At 60.2% G+C, this 16,423-nt stretch overlaps 1 protein-coding gene across 1 annotated transcript in view; it reads right to left on the reverse strand.

Moving 5' to 3' along the window:
- Positions 1-12,535, reverse strand: part of LOC119108165 (nuclear factor 1 X-type) — a 32,883-nt gene extending 20,348 nt beyond the window's left edge. Inside the window, exons 1-6 of the mRNA XM_037231744.1 lie at positions 12,477-12,535; positions 12,110-12,266; positions 11,396-11,501; positions 9,613-9,623; positions 8,809-8,992; positions 1,790-1,855 (exon numbers count right to left, since the gene is read on the reverse strand). Of these exons, the coding sequence (XP_037087639.1) occupies positions 1,790-1,855; positions 8,809-8,992; positions 9,613-9,623; positions 11,396-11,501; positions 12,110-12,266; positions 12,477-12,535 (583 nt within the window). The remainder of the gene's footprint in view (positions 1-1,789; positions 1,856-8,808; positions 8,993-9,612; positions 9,624-11,395; positions 11,502-12,109; positions 12,267-12,476) is intronic.
- Positions 12,536-16,423: the final 3,888 nt, after the last annotated feature.

Genomic DNA, 16,423 nt, shown 5'->3' on the forward strand with positions numbered 1-16,423 from the left:
CCTCCGGCGGCATCCCTCGCGACGAGACAGCGCGCTGCCACGGACGGGATCGTTAGTCTTCCTCCTCAAGGCACACATCTCGTTGTTCACTCATCTTGCCATCCAAAGCGCACGGCTCGTTGTTGGGAGAGCCTTCGTCTGTCTCTTCTCCCGCGGTGCGCTGTCGCTGGAGGACGTCAGCCCGTCTGTGTGCGGCACAGGCGCGTCCTTGACGCAGCCGGCAGCGAGCAGTCTTTCCAGCCCAGCCGTCAGTTCTCCTGCTCCACGCAGCCGTCCGTCGCCGGGGACGGCCCGGCTGGGTCCGATCCTGACCCCGATCAGCGGACGATGTGGCGGGGGCGCGTAACGTGCCCGGTCACCGACACTGGGCCCAGATGGGCGGGATAGGACATCCAGCTGGCGGCAGCATCCGCCTGCCGACGCCCACCCATGCCGCAGAGTCCCTCGGCTCCACCACCAGACGCCGCCAGACAATCTCGTCGACTCCACCACCAGACGCCGCCACACAGTCCCGTCGACTCCACCACCAGACGACGCCAGACAGACTCCGTCCGAACTTCGTCACATACCCCAGGTCGCCTTCGCCTTCTCCACAAGTCTCGTGGGTCGTACAACAGTCTTGCAAACAAACGTGGCCGGTGAGGGGCATCAGACAGCCGCCGCTGCCATTGCCCTCAGTGGGCCGCTCGCGAGCGCTCCGTCTGCCGTGCTCCTAGGCAACGCTGGATGTCCAGCGCTCCACGAGGTCGATGCACATACATCAGCTGCATGTAAAGCTGTACATGTCGTGTATCCGTATCGATATAGACTTGCATTGTTCTGTCTTCCTGGAAGTATTGCATCGGTTTCTAAACCAGTCCAAGTCTTCACCCAAGACGGAATGAATGATTCCTTTAAGCTGGATGCTAGCCAAGCTGGATGCACAGGCTCTTGGAAAACAGGAACCCCTCCCACTTCTGTACGCACATCCATCCCGCCACTCAGTCCCTGACTGTATAATTTCGCGCTCACGAATGCATTTGATTTCGGAGAAACGTGCTTTATTAAGCTGACATAATCGCTCCTTTCAAGCTAGCTGCAATAAAATTACATCAAAATTGAGTGCATACTTAAGGTTACTCGCCGTCCTCAGCACGTAATTGAACACGATATACGGGTATAAACAGCACGATATAAACAAGCTTGGGTGGATCAGGAAAACACAGGTTCTTCTCCGTGTCACACATAAATAGGACGGAGGCCAAGCAAAGGTGATTATGACCGCCGCTGCATGGCAGAGCAAACGTGACTGACAAGCCACATCAGGATCGGTTTCCACGGCGCCGATGTTCTCAGCACAAGACATTACAAGAAGCGACTGGCACGGAGGAAACAGCTCCAGAAGTCGGAGCGTAGCGCGCGCCATCCCCCCCCCCTCCCCCCACCCCTCACAGGGGACACAACGTAACGAGCCCACTGAAGTGGCGTTGGAATAAAGAACATGATCCTGTGGGCAGAGCACGACCCACCAAGCAACTCGCAAAACGGCCGAGAATTCGCCGTAATCCAGGCAAACGGCTGCCGCGTGGAAGGGGTAAGCGGACCACGAGGGTACCGTTCCAATTTCGCCTCCGACTAATGTTCGTTGTCTCCTTCGCTAAGCCCGAACGGCGCAATAGAAGAGCCGATAAATCTCTACCGGAGCAAGCAATTGGCGATTAGTGGAGGCGATAAACTACAGAGGACTATGTATTTGACAGAGTGACGGGCGCGCCGACGGCGGGGAGGCTGACGCGGGCGCCGGTCCCACCTTTGCTGACGAACCGCTCGTCGTTCTCCAGATCCGTGGCGTCGCACGGGTTGCCTGAGACGGCGTCTGAAAGAGGACGGCGTCCGGTCAGTGCCGGTCGAGACGGATCAGCGCCAGCAACCCGGCCGGGCGGGCCGACCAGCGGCCGAAAGCCGGCGCCAGGCAGATCCCGCCGGCCGCTGTTACAGGTCACAGGTACAGGTCATCTGTCAGGGACACATGCGGCCTAATACTCCCGGCAAACCACCACAGAGACGGTTCATCGGCCGCATGCACGGAGAGCCCAACAGACCGGGTCAGCCTTGGCACGGAGCGTGCGGACAGGGGCAGCCAGAGGCCCGGTCCAACCGGCGCGGTTGTCACTCATCGGTCACAGGCAAGTCGAAAACGTCCCCGACGCGCCATGACTACCACCACAACTGAGCAGCGGTTTCGGGGAAGGCACGGCAGGAACAGAGACGGCCTACCCGTCTTAGCGGCGGCCTGTCCGCTCCCGAGACGGCACACAGATCTCGAGACGCGGGCAGAGGCAGCGTCCGCGGTCGGTACGGCCACGCCAGCGCTGACGCCTGGCCGTCGGCGCGAGCCGGGACGCCGGTGATGCCAGCCGAGCCACAGCCGGCGCGCGGCAGCCGCCGCTCTCCAGTCGCCACACGCCCGCCGGCATAAGGTCAGCAGCTGCCGGACAGGACGTGTGCGGGGGAAAGGCCGGTACCGTCGCCGCAGCGGAGACACAGGCCAGCGTGCTCGCCTGAGAGCCGCCGGCAAGCTTCAGAGAGCACTCATCGGGTGTGTACCGGCGGTACCGAGGCAGCGGCAGCGGCGGCAGCGGCGGCGGGGGCGGCGGCGGCCTGCTCGCTCGGCCACCAGCCTGGTCGGCCCGGCTCAGGCTCATGGCTATGTATGCCGAGCGGCCGCCGACAGAGCCGCTCACACAGCCGGCAGCGCCGAGACAGTGTGCAGACTCGGGCGCGCTGCAACTGATCCGACCGCCAGCGCCAGGTTGCGCCTGGCCTCATCTTATTCAAGTGGGCGCCTTGGGCCTCACGACGCTGATGGACATATCACACCCTTCAGCTGATAAGCGACAAATTGTAGTTACCTTAACGACCACAGCTCACCTTCTCGAACTTAACGTCATGTACTGAACTGTACTATACATATCATTCCTACTCATCTCAACCGAGTCTAAACCGCTGATTTTTGGTCCCCTGTCAGCTGGGCACGTGACTTGTGTCGTCTGATGCCCCCGAATCAGGTGATTTCTCTGACGCGGCCGGTCACGTAAGTGTGTTCTTCAGCGTGTGACTTCATTTTCTAAAGTGACTAATGAATCTTTGTGGAGCAGAAAAGGCCATTGGAATCAAAAGGTGATGATGGTTGGTTTAAGAGCGCGCTGACTGCGATGGTCATTTTCCAACCCACATCAAAAGAAAGATTGAAGCATCTCCGGGTATGCCAACTACTTTGATGACGGGAATAACTACAACAAGCGAGATCGCAGGAAAACGGATAACTCCTGAGAAGAGGCTTCTATTCAAGTAATTATTCTTTACGGTGCACCTGCTCTAAAATCGAAAGAAAATAAAGCGATTATCTATTCTTACCATGCACATTAATGACCCCATTGCTGAAACATGGCGATACAAAACCCGTTTACCAGATTGCGCGCGGCGTGGTTTACCCACGGACAAAACGGGGCGCTGAAGCACTGCATCCTGGAGATAGTTTAAAGAACCCACCAAGTATATGAGAAGACTTTCGGACGGGAGACTTCAACGACCACCATATTGAATACAAATAATGAAAGTAACTTGATTAGAAAAATGACGGGAGACAATGGTGTCGCATGGCCCAGACGGAGAATGTAACGTACCGATAAAAATCAACGATATTAAATCAATTGCTGTACGTACGAATCTGGCATACATACGCGCTGCTCCGAAAAAAACGCATGTACAGCCATTACGCGATTTCATAAAACAACTGGTGTTTTACGCACTACTGGTGAACAAACGTCACCCATCCTCTGCCATGACCGACCCATTTCAGCGGCCGCGCCGACCTGATGAGCACGTGAGCGGTGAACCCGGCAATGGGAGGGGGCCGGCCGCCAGCGGGGCCGTCCCGTCTGCTCGCCACCCCTCAGGCCGCCGATAGCCGGGTGTCCAGCGACGGCACGGCGTCCCCAATCAACGCCAGAGATCTCGGTGCGTCGCAGGCCGGATAATTTGTTCGCTTTAATCGGGACGTTTTTTCGACGGGCTGGCTCCATAAAGCCGCCATTAGGCCGGTATCGACGCCGTAAATTCGGCGCCGGCCGGTCGTCCGATCACGCCACATTAGCACCGGCCGGCGCGCGGCGATCGCGTACTGATACCGGGCGCGTAAATTCGCACCGGCTCAGCGAGCGCTGGCAGCGCCGACGGCTCGCGCCGCATCGTCGACTTCGACGTCGGACCGTTCGGCCCGGACCATCCGCGGCGATGACGGGTCGACGGGGCGGGCGCCGCCGTCGCCGCCGCCGCCGCGCCGTCGTTACCTTGATCGTCGACGCTTGCGCGCGACCATTCGCCCAGCGGCCGATGCCTTTTCTATGCCTCCCACGTCAAAATACCGGCGCGCATAGCCCGGTCCGGAACGTCGGCCGGGCGGAATCCGACGATTTACCGCCCATTTGAGCGGCGGCGGCGGCGGCGGCGGCAGACTATCCCAACCTCCCCACGCTTGCCCCGACGCATCGGCGGCGCGGGGGCGGCGTCGCCGTCGACGCTGGACGGCGGTCGTCAAAGCCGGTTGGGCCGGGCGGCTGGGGCAGCGGCGACGGCCCTCACGCGGCGACCAGGCGGCGGGGGCCCCGGCCCGGTGGCGGACCCCGCTGGCCGGCCGGCACGTGCCCGGCCCCCCGGCTCTGGCTCCGGCTGGCCTGGCGGCGGGCGCGTGCCCGGCGCGTGCGACGCCACACGCAGCCAGGCGACACGCCGCCGCCGCTAAGTGGACTGGAAGTTATGTCCGAGACGGCGGCCAGTGCTGATTTAGCGCACTCGTCTAACGACCGAAATGGCAAATTATTACCATAATTGTCCACGGCGCCGCGGCTAAACAGCAGCAGTCAGCACCCGGTATCGGCTACATTATGCATTCATAATCGGCGCGCGCGAGACAAAAGTGGCGAGCGGCGGAGGGTGCCGCGCTAACAACGGCCACGGGGAGGCGGGTCGACAGCGGAACGGCCGTTGCAAACGCGCGCCACAACGACGCTGGAATGAGTGCGAGCAGCGAAACCGCTGAGGGAAGACGAGAACGTACGCAAATGACGGCTGAATGGGGAGAGCGCGCATTACGGGCGGTGGCTGTGTTTTGTTGGGCTTCCGATGCCCCCAGTTGAGAACCACCGTTAGGTGATAGCAGTTATAACGCCACGACAGCTAAAGACCAATGTTCTGACGGATCCAAAGAGATTGAAATGTAAGAGGGGGCGTCTGGAGAAGCATATGCTTGAACCCATGGACATCGCAATTTTGCCTTGATCCTGTTCAGTGCATTAATATGGCATATTTTCGGCCGTCGGCGCCACATGACCATATGATCACATGGAGAAAGCGCCCAAACAACCAATGTAAAAAGGTGATAATGCTTCATTGCACATCAGAAAGACGAATAATAACCATCCATCGCCACATGCCACTGCATTTGAAGTACCTTCATAGCCTTCTAAGGCCTCGATGAGATAAGACCGACAACATATTTAAGTTCGGGACCGAGCGAGGGAAGATAACTTCACCAGTTTGGTTAAATCACATCAAGATACGACCAGCTTTATCCCACGAGAATGTCTGTACGCAAGATAGAACGGGGGGCAGAAAAACCTACAAAGCAAGAGCTTCTGTGCCAAACTGATCTCCAATTTGTGTCCCGGAACGACTCAGAGCAGATCCTTGCCCTACAAATCAACATTGGCTGACAAAACTACGCTTCAACACAGCTAGCGAGGGCCCAAAGGGTAACAGGATATCCACGGCGATGTATTTATATCCGGCCCGAGCCCAGCCGCGTCCGCACATCTTCAAAACACACAAAAACAGGCGCCGGCTTATTTTTAGCGCCGCCGCGTTCCGTTCCCCAGGCCGGGACACAGCGGCCCTCTTTAAACTGCCACTTGGCCGCACATTGCGAGGAGGTAATTATCCGTAATGAGTCCGGGTATCGCGGCGGCCGAGGCGGCGGCGCGGACAGGCCTCCGAGGTGGCGCCGGCAGCGACGGAGGGGGGGGGGGGGGGGCGGGGGATTACCACCGGATCCGATGGCACAATGCGCAGCGGCGGAACTAGCAATAGCTCGGAACAAACTGCCGGCGCGTCGTCGGCGCCGATTTATGGTAAACGCCGTCGGACGCCGCCTTTCCGAGCGGGTGGCCGCGCCGCGACGCCCTCGCCACCGCCGCCCAGATACGGGCTGTAAAATCTACATGTGAATTCGCGCGGGCCGCGATGAAGGGGTGCCGGCAAATGCCGGCGTATTTGTTACCGATGTCGGAAAGTTTCGCGGGGGAGTGGTGCGGCCCGAGGCGCCCGCGCCGCCGCACGATCAGCGAGGAGTGGTGGGGCGCGGGGCACGCGTACCGTCGCACGATTACCAGGGAGTGGTGCGGCGCGGGGCACGCGCACCGTCGCGCGATCGCCAGGGAGTGGTGCGGCGCGGGGCACGCGCACCGTCGCACGATCACCAGGGAGTGGGCACGCGCACCGTCGCACGATCAGCGGGGAGAAGTGCGGCGCGGGACAGTGGGTCAGAGGTCTGAGCGACGAACGGGCTGGGGGCGCAATCGGCGAGCGATAATTCAGGCGGTCGAGACAGAAACATCGCATATCTGAAGACTTTTGGGCAATTCATTTTTCTGGAAACAAAACGTTTGAGTACATTTCTCACAAACCCGTGGTTGAGAGACCCACTCAACCATAGGCATCGCGTGTTTGTGAAAGCCAAATTTATGGTCACAGGTAAAAGGCCGACGCTAGTCCATGCATGTTCCTCCTGAACAGAACTGAACACTAACACGTGAACACTCTTGATCCCTCCACCAACACCGATTCTAGGATGCTCAGACCCCTGAGAAGTCATTTCAGTAAACAGCCCTTCAAAGGAGGAGCGCCACCTTTGGAGGCCATGTTAACATCCCTGCACTGAGCGAGCAGGACTGGAATCCATCCCGCACGACGGACCGCATGCTCGCGTCGGCCGAAGCATGAACTGCCGATACAATTTCCTGGAGTTGTAAACAGCGCTAACTCACGCCACGTGTGGCAGTTTCTATCGTGCGCGAGCCGTGAACCAATCAGAGACCACGCGTTTGAAAGGACCCGTTCCATTGGCCGCAGCGCGTTACGGCTAGGCTCAGTGCTTTTGGTGAGACGGAAATCTATCTCATACACCAAGCCGCAGTTTGTACAATTCCACTACAAAATATAATGAACCGAACAGCGTATTGCTGCCTACAAACAACTTGGATTATTAAGCAGTGTGTTTTACCCGTATGAGGCATTACAGCCTGGCACAAACTCTTACGAAAGCCATGCTGACAATATCTTCCAAAAGTAACAAATACAGGCTTCTTTGTTAAACAGAACAGCTCTAAACAAGCGATGAGCAAAGTCAACGAGATCCGCCATTTCCATTGACAATCCAACCCCTTAAACAGGAACTCCAAAAAACCTAGTTCCACGGCCTCAATCGACCAAGCCCTAATGAGACGCGCCTAATGATGCAATGTCTCCCCTCACCACGCATATATCGGACCAGCCCAGGCTGGCGCAATATTGGTGCAAGAGCACACCACCAGCCTATGTGCTTTTGACTGGTCAGTTTCAAATGCAGTGCCGCACACGTGTAGGTGGGACGCAGCTTCTCAATCCATGAAAAAATATATGAAACCTGAAATAACTGATTCGCCTGACTTGGTTATAAAAGCACAAATAAACCATTTGCAGAATGTTGCGGCGCCACACCATTACGCCCACTGCTGGGTCTAATTCCGACTACTGCTTATGATTCCGCTCACGACTGGACGTTTCTAGCTCAAGTGCGGCCGGTGGCCATCCTAACAGCATCACTGCTAAACATCCCCCGGGCTAAAGAGCGCCTGCAGCACCAGCAGTGCGCTCGCGATACCCGCACAGGATCGGACGTCCGTGCTTTCAGATATGCACCGCAGAGGCTCTGCCGAACAGCGCCACAACTCTTATCATTTTGATGCGGCAAAGGGTCAAAGGCGACAATACCGGTGTGCGCATCATTCCCGAGTTGCCACCGACGGCGCCGAACTAACCGTGCGCTGACACCATGAAACAAAAGCCCCGGCAGCCCGGCTGTGACCGCTTACAGCACGGCGGCGCGGCCGGGGCACCGCTCCGGACGCCTCCGCCCGGAGCGCGTCCTCGGGCTGCGACCCCGCCACATCTGGCGGCCCAGTTGCCGGGCCAGTGCGGCGAGTGGAGCAGCGCGCGCCCGGCCCTGCACCGTTCGGCAGTAACTGCAGGCGGGCAGGGAGGCCGCCGCGCCGGCCCCTGAGGCACGCCGCAGCGACCAGCCGCCATGGCCGCCGGCGGCAGCCGGTCGGGCCGGCGACCGGCGAGCGGTCCGAGGGAGGCCGCGGGACAGGCCAGACGCATGGGGGCGTCAGAGAGCGCCGGCGATGTGGGCGAGGGTGATGCGGGGCCTCGCGACGGGCGACAGGCGGAGGCGTGCCAAAACGCACCGTCCGCACGCAGCCACGCTCAGCTGGGGCCGACCGCACCCGGAGACACCTCACACCCAGCCAAGAGCCCGCTGTGAACACACCCGCTAACGGCCGCCTCGCCATCGTGTGCCAACCAGACGCTGGGGCGTGGTACCCGGCTCCAACGCCAGTTGCGCAGCCGGCCGGACAGGCAGCGGTGCCATCAGCGCCCGCTTGTGCGCCGGCGGCCGTCCCCGCGCCGGGCCCGGCCCGCCCCGCCAGTCGTGCGGCCCCGGCCGCTTACCTGGCCGGTGGACGTAGTTGGCCAGGTAGAGGTCGAGCTCGCGGACCGAGATGTTGATGTGGTAGGGGTTGACGCAGAGCTGCGGGTGCATGCAGTCGGGCGATTTCTCGAGCCGCTCGCCGTCAGTCGACTCCAGCGGGATGGCCTTGAAGAGGATCACCATGACCAGGTCCAGCCGCCACACCTGCCGCACGGAAGGCCGGGGTTAGGCGGCGGCGGGCGACGCAGACACGGGACACCGCCGGCCACGAGAGGGAGAGGAGAGACGGGCTGCGAGTGAGCCCTCCCTCAGAGATGAGACACAGCGTCTAGCGGCAGCGTCGCGAGAATGCACAACTGTTCACAGGATTAGCCGAGAACGTCCACACACTGACCGCAGGTCCCCCGGCATCACCCCCCACACACACACGAACATGCACGATTGAGGAATCTCGAGACCACAAGCCCAGCGCACGGGAAGGTGTAACGACGCCACGCGAAGCCCCGACCGGCAGACACACGCGGTACTCACAACCGTGCCGGCCATTACGGCGCCCTGCCAGCTGTGGGCACGCTGCCCCAGTCCCGCCCTCGGCTCCGTGCTGTCATTGCAGCGGCCGCGGACGGTGAGCGGAGAAACCATCGTCTCACGACATCCGGTGCCGAGTCTAGTGGCGCACCGTCTGGTGCGCACGGCAGCCGCACAGCCACCGGGAAACAGAAACCGTCGGCCGCACGGTCGGCCGCACTGACCTTGTCGCTTGCCGAGGCAGTCTATCCGGAGAATCTTGCCCTTCTGGTCGGGGTTGGAGAGTACGCACAGGCCGGCTTCTTGCCTGAGGACGGGCAAGCGGTGTCAGTGGAGCTGGGAGTGACAGCAGTGACGCCGCGAGAGAGTACAGCCACCCCGGGACGGGAGGCGGGCCCAGAGTGACCCAAGGCAGTGAGGCTCCGAGGAGAGTAGTCACACGGGTGGGAGACGAGCCGGGGGTTGACACGGCCAGTGAGGCTCCGAGAGAGTGGTCACACCGGGTGGGAGACGAGCCGGGAGTGACACGGCCGTGAGGCTCCGAGAAGAGTAGTCCCAATCGGGTGGGAGACGAGCCGGGAGTGACACGGCAGTGAGGCTCCGAGAGAGTAGTCCCACCGGGTGGGAGACGAGCCGGGGGTGGACACGGCAGTGAGGCTCCGAGAGAGTAGTCCCACCGGGTGGGAGACGAGCCGGGTGACACGGCAGTGGGCTCCGAGAGAGTAGTCCACCGGGTGGGAGACGAGCCGGGGGTTGACACGGCAGTGAGGCTCCGAGAGAGTAGTCCACCGGGTGGGAGACGAGCCGGGGGTGACACTGCAGTGAGGCTCCGAAAGAGTAGTCCCACCGGGTGGGAGACGAGCCGGGGGTGAACGGCAGTGAGGCTCCGAGAGAGTAGTCCCCCGGGTGGGAGACGAGCGGGGGTGACACGCAGTGAGGTCCTGAGAGAGTAGTCCCACCGGGCGGGAGACGAGCCGGGAGTGACACGGCAGTGAGGCCCCGAGAGAGTAGTCCCACCGGGCGGGAGACGAGCCGGGGTGACGGGCAGTGAGGCCCCCGGAGAGTAGTCACACCGGGCGGAGACGAGCCGGGAGTGACACGGCAGTGAGGCCCCGAGAGAGTAGTCCCACCGGGCGGGAGACGAGCCGGGGTGACACGACAGTGAGGCCCCGAGAGAGTAGTCCCACCGGGCGCGGAGACGAGCGGGAGTGACACGGCAGTGAGGCTCCGAGAGAGTAGTCCACCGGCGGGAGACGAGCCGGGAGTGACACGCAGTGAGCCCGAGAGAGTAGTCCCACCGGGCGGAGAACAAGCCGGGGGTGACGCGGCAGTGAAGCCCGAGAGAGTAGTCCCACCGGGTGGGAGACGAGCCGGGAGTGACACGGCAGTGAGGCCCCGAGAGAGTAGTCCCACGGGCGGGAGACGAGCCGGGAAGTGACACGGCAGTGAGGCCCCGAGAGAGTAGTCCCACCGGGTGGGAGACGAGCCGGGGGTGACACGGCAGTGAGGCCGCGAGAGTAGTCCCACCGGGTGGGAGACGAGCCGGGGGTGACACGGCAGTGAAGCCCGAGAGTACAGCCACCCAGAGAGACGATAAGAGCGCAACCGCATGGGGGATGACCGACGGTATCTGATGGCTAGCTGAGTAAACTGTTACTGCTGCGACAGAGGTATGCCGCGGACACTGTTACTGCTGCGACAGAGGTATGCCACGAGACACTGTTACTGTTGCGACAGAGGTATGCCGCGAGACACTGTTACTGCTGCAGAGTGCCGCGAGACTGTTACTGCTGCAGAGGTATGCCGACATGTTACTGCTGCGACAGAGGTATGCCGCGGGCCATTGTTACTGCTGCGACAGAGGTATGCCGCGGGCCATTGTTACTGCTACGACGAGGTATGCCACGAGACATGTTTTATTCGGCGGACGGGTTGACTAAGACTATCGCATTAAAATGGAGTATCTTACAACGCCATAAGTTGCCGACCTCCGCAAATCTCATCACAGCATCACGCCATTGACGTGCGTGGCAAATAGCACGGTGGGCGCGTGCCGCTATAAATGGACCTGATAGTCACCTGTTACAGAGAGGACGAAGTCTTCGCGACACTCCTGTGTGATGTCTTTGCGGAGCTTGCCGAGGAGCCTTGACGCCCACTTCTGCTTCACCTCTGCTTTCTCGCTCTGCGAGAGACGATACGGGTCAGTGCTGCGAATAGTGCTGAGTGGATCACAGCTTGCGCGTCACGAAACGAGGTCCGGGCCGGACGAATGTGTTCAAACGGAACGCATTCGCAGCATTCCGGCAAGCCTAACGTCACGGCTCCGTAGAAAACAAATCTGGAGGACAGACGCAGCGGGGAGTCGGGGAAAAGATCCAGCACGCTTCGTTACAGGCAGTCTTGAAACCAGAAGCACCAAGTTGACCACAAATCAAGGTCATATACCTGAAAGGACATCTAACAACTGTAACGAACGATGAACGATAATGGTCTGGACAGTTATAAAAATACCACTAGGGTAAGTAAAAATACATGCACAGATAGCCTTAGGCCAATGAACAGTCAGTTTAGTTAAGTATGTGTATTCCAACAAGATGTTGCGAAAGCTATGCCTCTGCATCGTTTGCGCGACATTGCGTCTTCCACTTGGGTCTTCATTGCTCCTCGGCGCAGTGCACCTACAAGAAAGGAAGCCCCCTGCTTCCCGCCCCGTCCCGTCCTCTTCCCAGACCGGTGCTCCCACTCCTCCCCTGCCCTGCCGCGTGCTTCGGCCTCGGGCGGCGCACGCACCTGGAGCTCCTCCTTACACCGGCGCTCCTCCTCCAGGCTCATGCGCTTCTCGTGCTTCTTGAAGTATTTCCGCTTGGCCGCCTGCAGATTGAACCAGGTGTAGGAGAAGGCCTTGACGTGCGGCAACAGGGCCTCGATGAACGGGGTGGAACTCGTCCTGCCGGAGAGCCGGGCGGATTGTCAGCCGCCGGCCACGGCAGGATGCAGAGCGGCCGGCTGCCGCCAGCCCGCAAACGGGGAAGGCCTGTCCGGGAACGCCGACGGCTGGCCGGCCGGGCTCGGGACAACAGTGGGCAGCTGGAGAGACCCACGCTCGGACCTGATCAGGCCAGGCCCGGCACAACAGTCGGCAGCTGGAGAGACCCACGCTCGGACCTGGATCACGCCAGACCCGGCACAAACAGTCGGGCAGCTGGAGAGACCCATTGTCTCGGACCTGGATCAGGCCAGGCCGCGCACAACAGTCGGCAGCTGGAGAGACCCCCCGCTCGGACCTGGATCAGGCCAGACCCGGCACCAACAGTCGGCAGGTGGAGGAGACCCCCCGCTCTGGACCTGGGTCAGGCCAGACCCGGCACAACAGTCGGCAGCTGGAGAGACCCACGCTCGGACCTGAACCAGGCCAGGCCCGGCACCAACAGTCGGGAAACTGGAGAGACCACCCCGCTCGGACCTGGATCAGGCCAGACCCGGCACAACAGTCGGGCAGCTGGAGAGACCCCCGCTCGGACCTGGATCAGGCCAGGCCCCGCACAACAGTCGGCAGATGGAGAGACCCACGCTCGGACCTGGATCAGACCAGGCCCGGCACAACAGTCGGCAGCTGGAGAGACCCACGCTCGGACCTGGATCGGGCCAGAACCCGGACAACAGTCGGCAGCTAGAGAGACCCCCCGCTCGGACCTGGATCAGGCCAGACCCGGCACACACAGTCGGCAGTTTGGAGAGACCCCCCGCTCGGACCTGGATCAGGCCAGGCCCGGCACAACAGTCGGCACTGGAGAGACCCACGCCTCGGACCTGGATCAGGCCAGACCCTGCACAACAGTTGGCAGCTGGAGAGACCCACGTTCGGACCCAGCCACGTCGCGCGTATCTACTGCCTTGCCGCGATGCGGTGCTTCTCTACCCACAGCGAGGAAAACCGGAATGGTGGTCCGACACGAATGTATCAAGCCGATCATTTGCACACCTCAACACTTTCACATGGCTTTGCAACTGACACTCGGCGGTGAATGGAGCTTTGGCGGTGGCGCTCAGAAACGTACATTAAGTGGCTATTGGTTTTCGAGAGGCGCTTCGTTACATGCAGGCACGATCAGTGTCCGGTACACGGCACCTGGTCCAAAGTGGCGCATGCGCTTCGAGGCAGTGTGGACACATTCCACCAAGACGTGGCGAACGGCGGCACGGCTCCGCTCAACGAAGACATCACGGTCGGTCTTCCCCACATAGCAAATATCTGGGGAGAAGCCTATGCACGTCTTATTCTGAGGCGGTATGGCGGCATTTCCCCTCGCCTCATCTTACGGAAGCCCATGGTCTTTGTTGCGTTGGTGGTCAGTGTGCTCTCTTCGCATCAGTTGGTTCCAGATCATTTGGTGTAATGCAGGTAGGATGTACACTGTCGACCGACTGCTAAAAAAACACGCTACAAACTCAATCTGCGTTTTGGCGACGGACAACCACGGAATTTTGGCTACGGAAAGCGTGTAGCCACTTGAGATCTACATAAGTCGCTACATGCTTTATTTGCTACTCATCATTCGCCCCCATTCGCATGGTGTACTATCTCGCGATTTCGGTGTTAACGGTGCGCGCTTAAAAAAGGGGATGTTCCACATTTGAAGACATCGAAGATATGATGACACAGTTGTGATGAAATAAGCTCGCTTACAACTATTAACAAACTATATATAACTATATAACAAAAGGGGATGTTCCACATTTGAAGACATCGAAGATATGATGACACAGTTGTGATGAAATAAGCTCGCTTATAACTATTAACAAACTATATATAACTATATAACAAAAGGGATGTTCCACATTTGAAGACATCGAAGATATGATGACACAGTTGTGATGAAATAAGCTCGCTTATAACTATTGGTATACTTTAAAGTGGAAAGGACTCTTCAGACGACACATGTCCCTGTTTAGTAAATATACGCCTAAATATGTCAGCGTTTGACTGCGTCATCATATCGTGCAAAACATTGTTTGAGAGCCAGTTGACGGCCCAGAAATCGTGCTCACGAACGTCAGATGTGAACGACTCGACAAGTGATATTTTCTTGGCCTTGACCGCCGCATGGTCAATGGAATGGCGGGATTTGAATAGCGTTATTAAGGCGTCATGGATGCCTGGGTGACCTTGCAATAGTCGCAGTCGGCACGAAATGGTCTGCGCATCTGTGGGCGTCTAGCTTACAAACTAGTTGGGTTTAGGTCTTAAAAAGGGCAAAACTGTGAGCTGCATCGGACGGTCTTCACGATGGTTATTGGGTTGAAAACCACACACAAATGTGGAACACTCCCTTTAAACGTCCCGCATTGTTCTTTTCGCGTGAGCCATTGGATGATCTTCGGAAGAGCGGGGCTCAGAGTTTCCGTGCCGTATTCTAACACACGGAAGCTAACCACAGGTGTGCAAGATGGGCAGCTTCGCACGCGGTAACGGCGGCACCACCGGCCGGCCGGGGGGAGGGGGATACTGTGCATTGGAGAGCACACGGGGTATGCGAGAGCCAACCTTCCCCATGCCCCACCCTAGGCGTCATGCAGTTTAAGAATTGTCGGGGGACGGGTGGCTCCAGCCGCGCCCGCTGACGATACTCCTGCTGCGGTCTGTCAGCACAGCGACAGACCACAGCGGTCTCTGGAAAACAACGCGTGATATCGTCCTCAAACGCCCCCCTGGTCTCCCTTTCCTACTTGTCAAACCCGAAACCGTAGCAAAATGATAATCATGCTAACATAGGGCGAACCGCGCCGGCGTAATTCTCCCGTGGGTATGCAGGAACGCATCGACCCATGGTTTACACCTGTCTGATCGCTTGACACCAAATGTTTGCAGCAGCAGCAGCAGCTTCCCACCGCAAACACAAAACTGCTGTCTGCCAACCTCACGCGCGAGCAGCAGCGCGGTGGGCGCCCGACGGCCCCGCAGCCACGATGTCTCCTGGGAGCTCCGTCCGGGAAGCAGCCCGGCCGGTCACGAGGCCGCCCGTCTCGCGGCACTCGTCAGACCGCTCCAGTGCGGGGGGGGGAGGCGCCAGCCCTTCCGGCAGGGGCGGCGGCCCGCCTCCGCCGCGCCGCCGCGCCGCCGTCCGCCGGTTCCAGCCCGGCCGGCCGTGCCCACCTGGCCCAAGGACACGCCAATTCATTACCAAGGCTGCGGCGAGGCCAGACGGCGGCGGCGGCGGCGGCGGTTCTGTCGCGCGACCCAGGGCAGCCCGCGGCTCGGTCGCGACGCCGTCGCCGCCGAGCACACGATTTCCGTCGGCGACCGGGCCCGACCGGAGCAGCTGCGTTGTGCCGGGCCCGGCAGAAACAGCACGGCCAGAGCTGGCGAACGGCAGCCGACAGCGGTTCATGTCGACAGAATGTAATATTGCAATGGCGTCATTACTTGCTGAAGCTAATTCTAAATCACGTTACGTTGGCTGCTTGAGGCACAAGAACCCGTTATACTCGTACGGAGGCGACTCGTCCACAGTAGCGCGTGGAATCACCACCAATCCACACAAAGAACAAAACGTAGTTACTTCGGTGCCAAGTGGGGGAAACGGGGCCTTTTAAAACGGTTTAGCCATTGCCTAGGCACTCAAAAAATACAAGGCGAAGGGCTTGGCGCATGCGACCTCGGCCACATGCCTCACGCAAGACTCGACCGAGCCGTCTGACACGATTGCCGGGGTGGACAGCCGCGGCCCTCGTGCCGCACGCCGCTGCCGGGGTGGACAGGCGCGGCCCTCGTGCCGCACGCCGCTGCCGGGGTGGACAGGCGCGGCCCTCGTGCCCACGCTGCTGCCGGGGTGGACAGCCCGCGGCCCTCGCGCCTCACGCCCCTGCCGGGATGGACAGGCGCGACCCTCGTGCCGCACGCCGCTGCCGGGGTGGACAGCCCGTGGCCCTCGAGCCGCACGCCCCGCCAGGGTGGACAGCCCGCGGCCCTCGTGCCTCGCGCCGCTGCCGGGGTGGACAGCCCGTGGCTCTCGTGCCGCACACGCTGTTCGTCACGCTCACCACAGATGCGCCGTCGCCCGCGCGTGATTAAGTCAGCGCATCGAACTTCTGAGTCTCCGTGGA

The sequence above is a fragment of the Pollicipes pollicipes genome, unplaced genomic scaffold, assembly GCF_011947565.3.
Source record: "Pollicipes pollicipes isolate AB1234 unplaced genomic scaffold, Ppol_2.1 Scaffold_6686;HRSCAF=7923_pilon_pilon_pilon, whole genome shotgun sequence".
Lineage (NCBI taxonomy): Eukaryota > Metazoa > Arthropoda > Thecostraca > Pollicipedomorpha > Pollicipedidae > Pollicipes > Pollicipes pollicipes.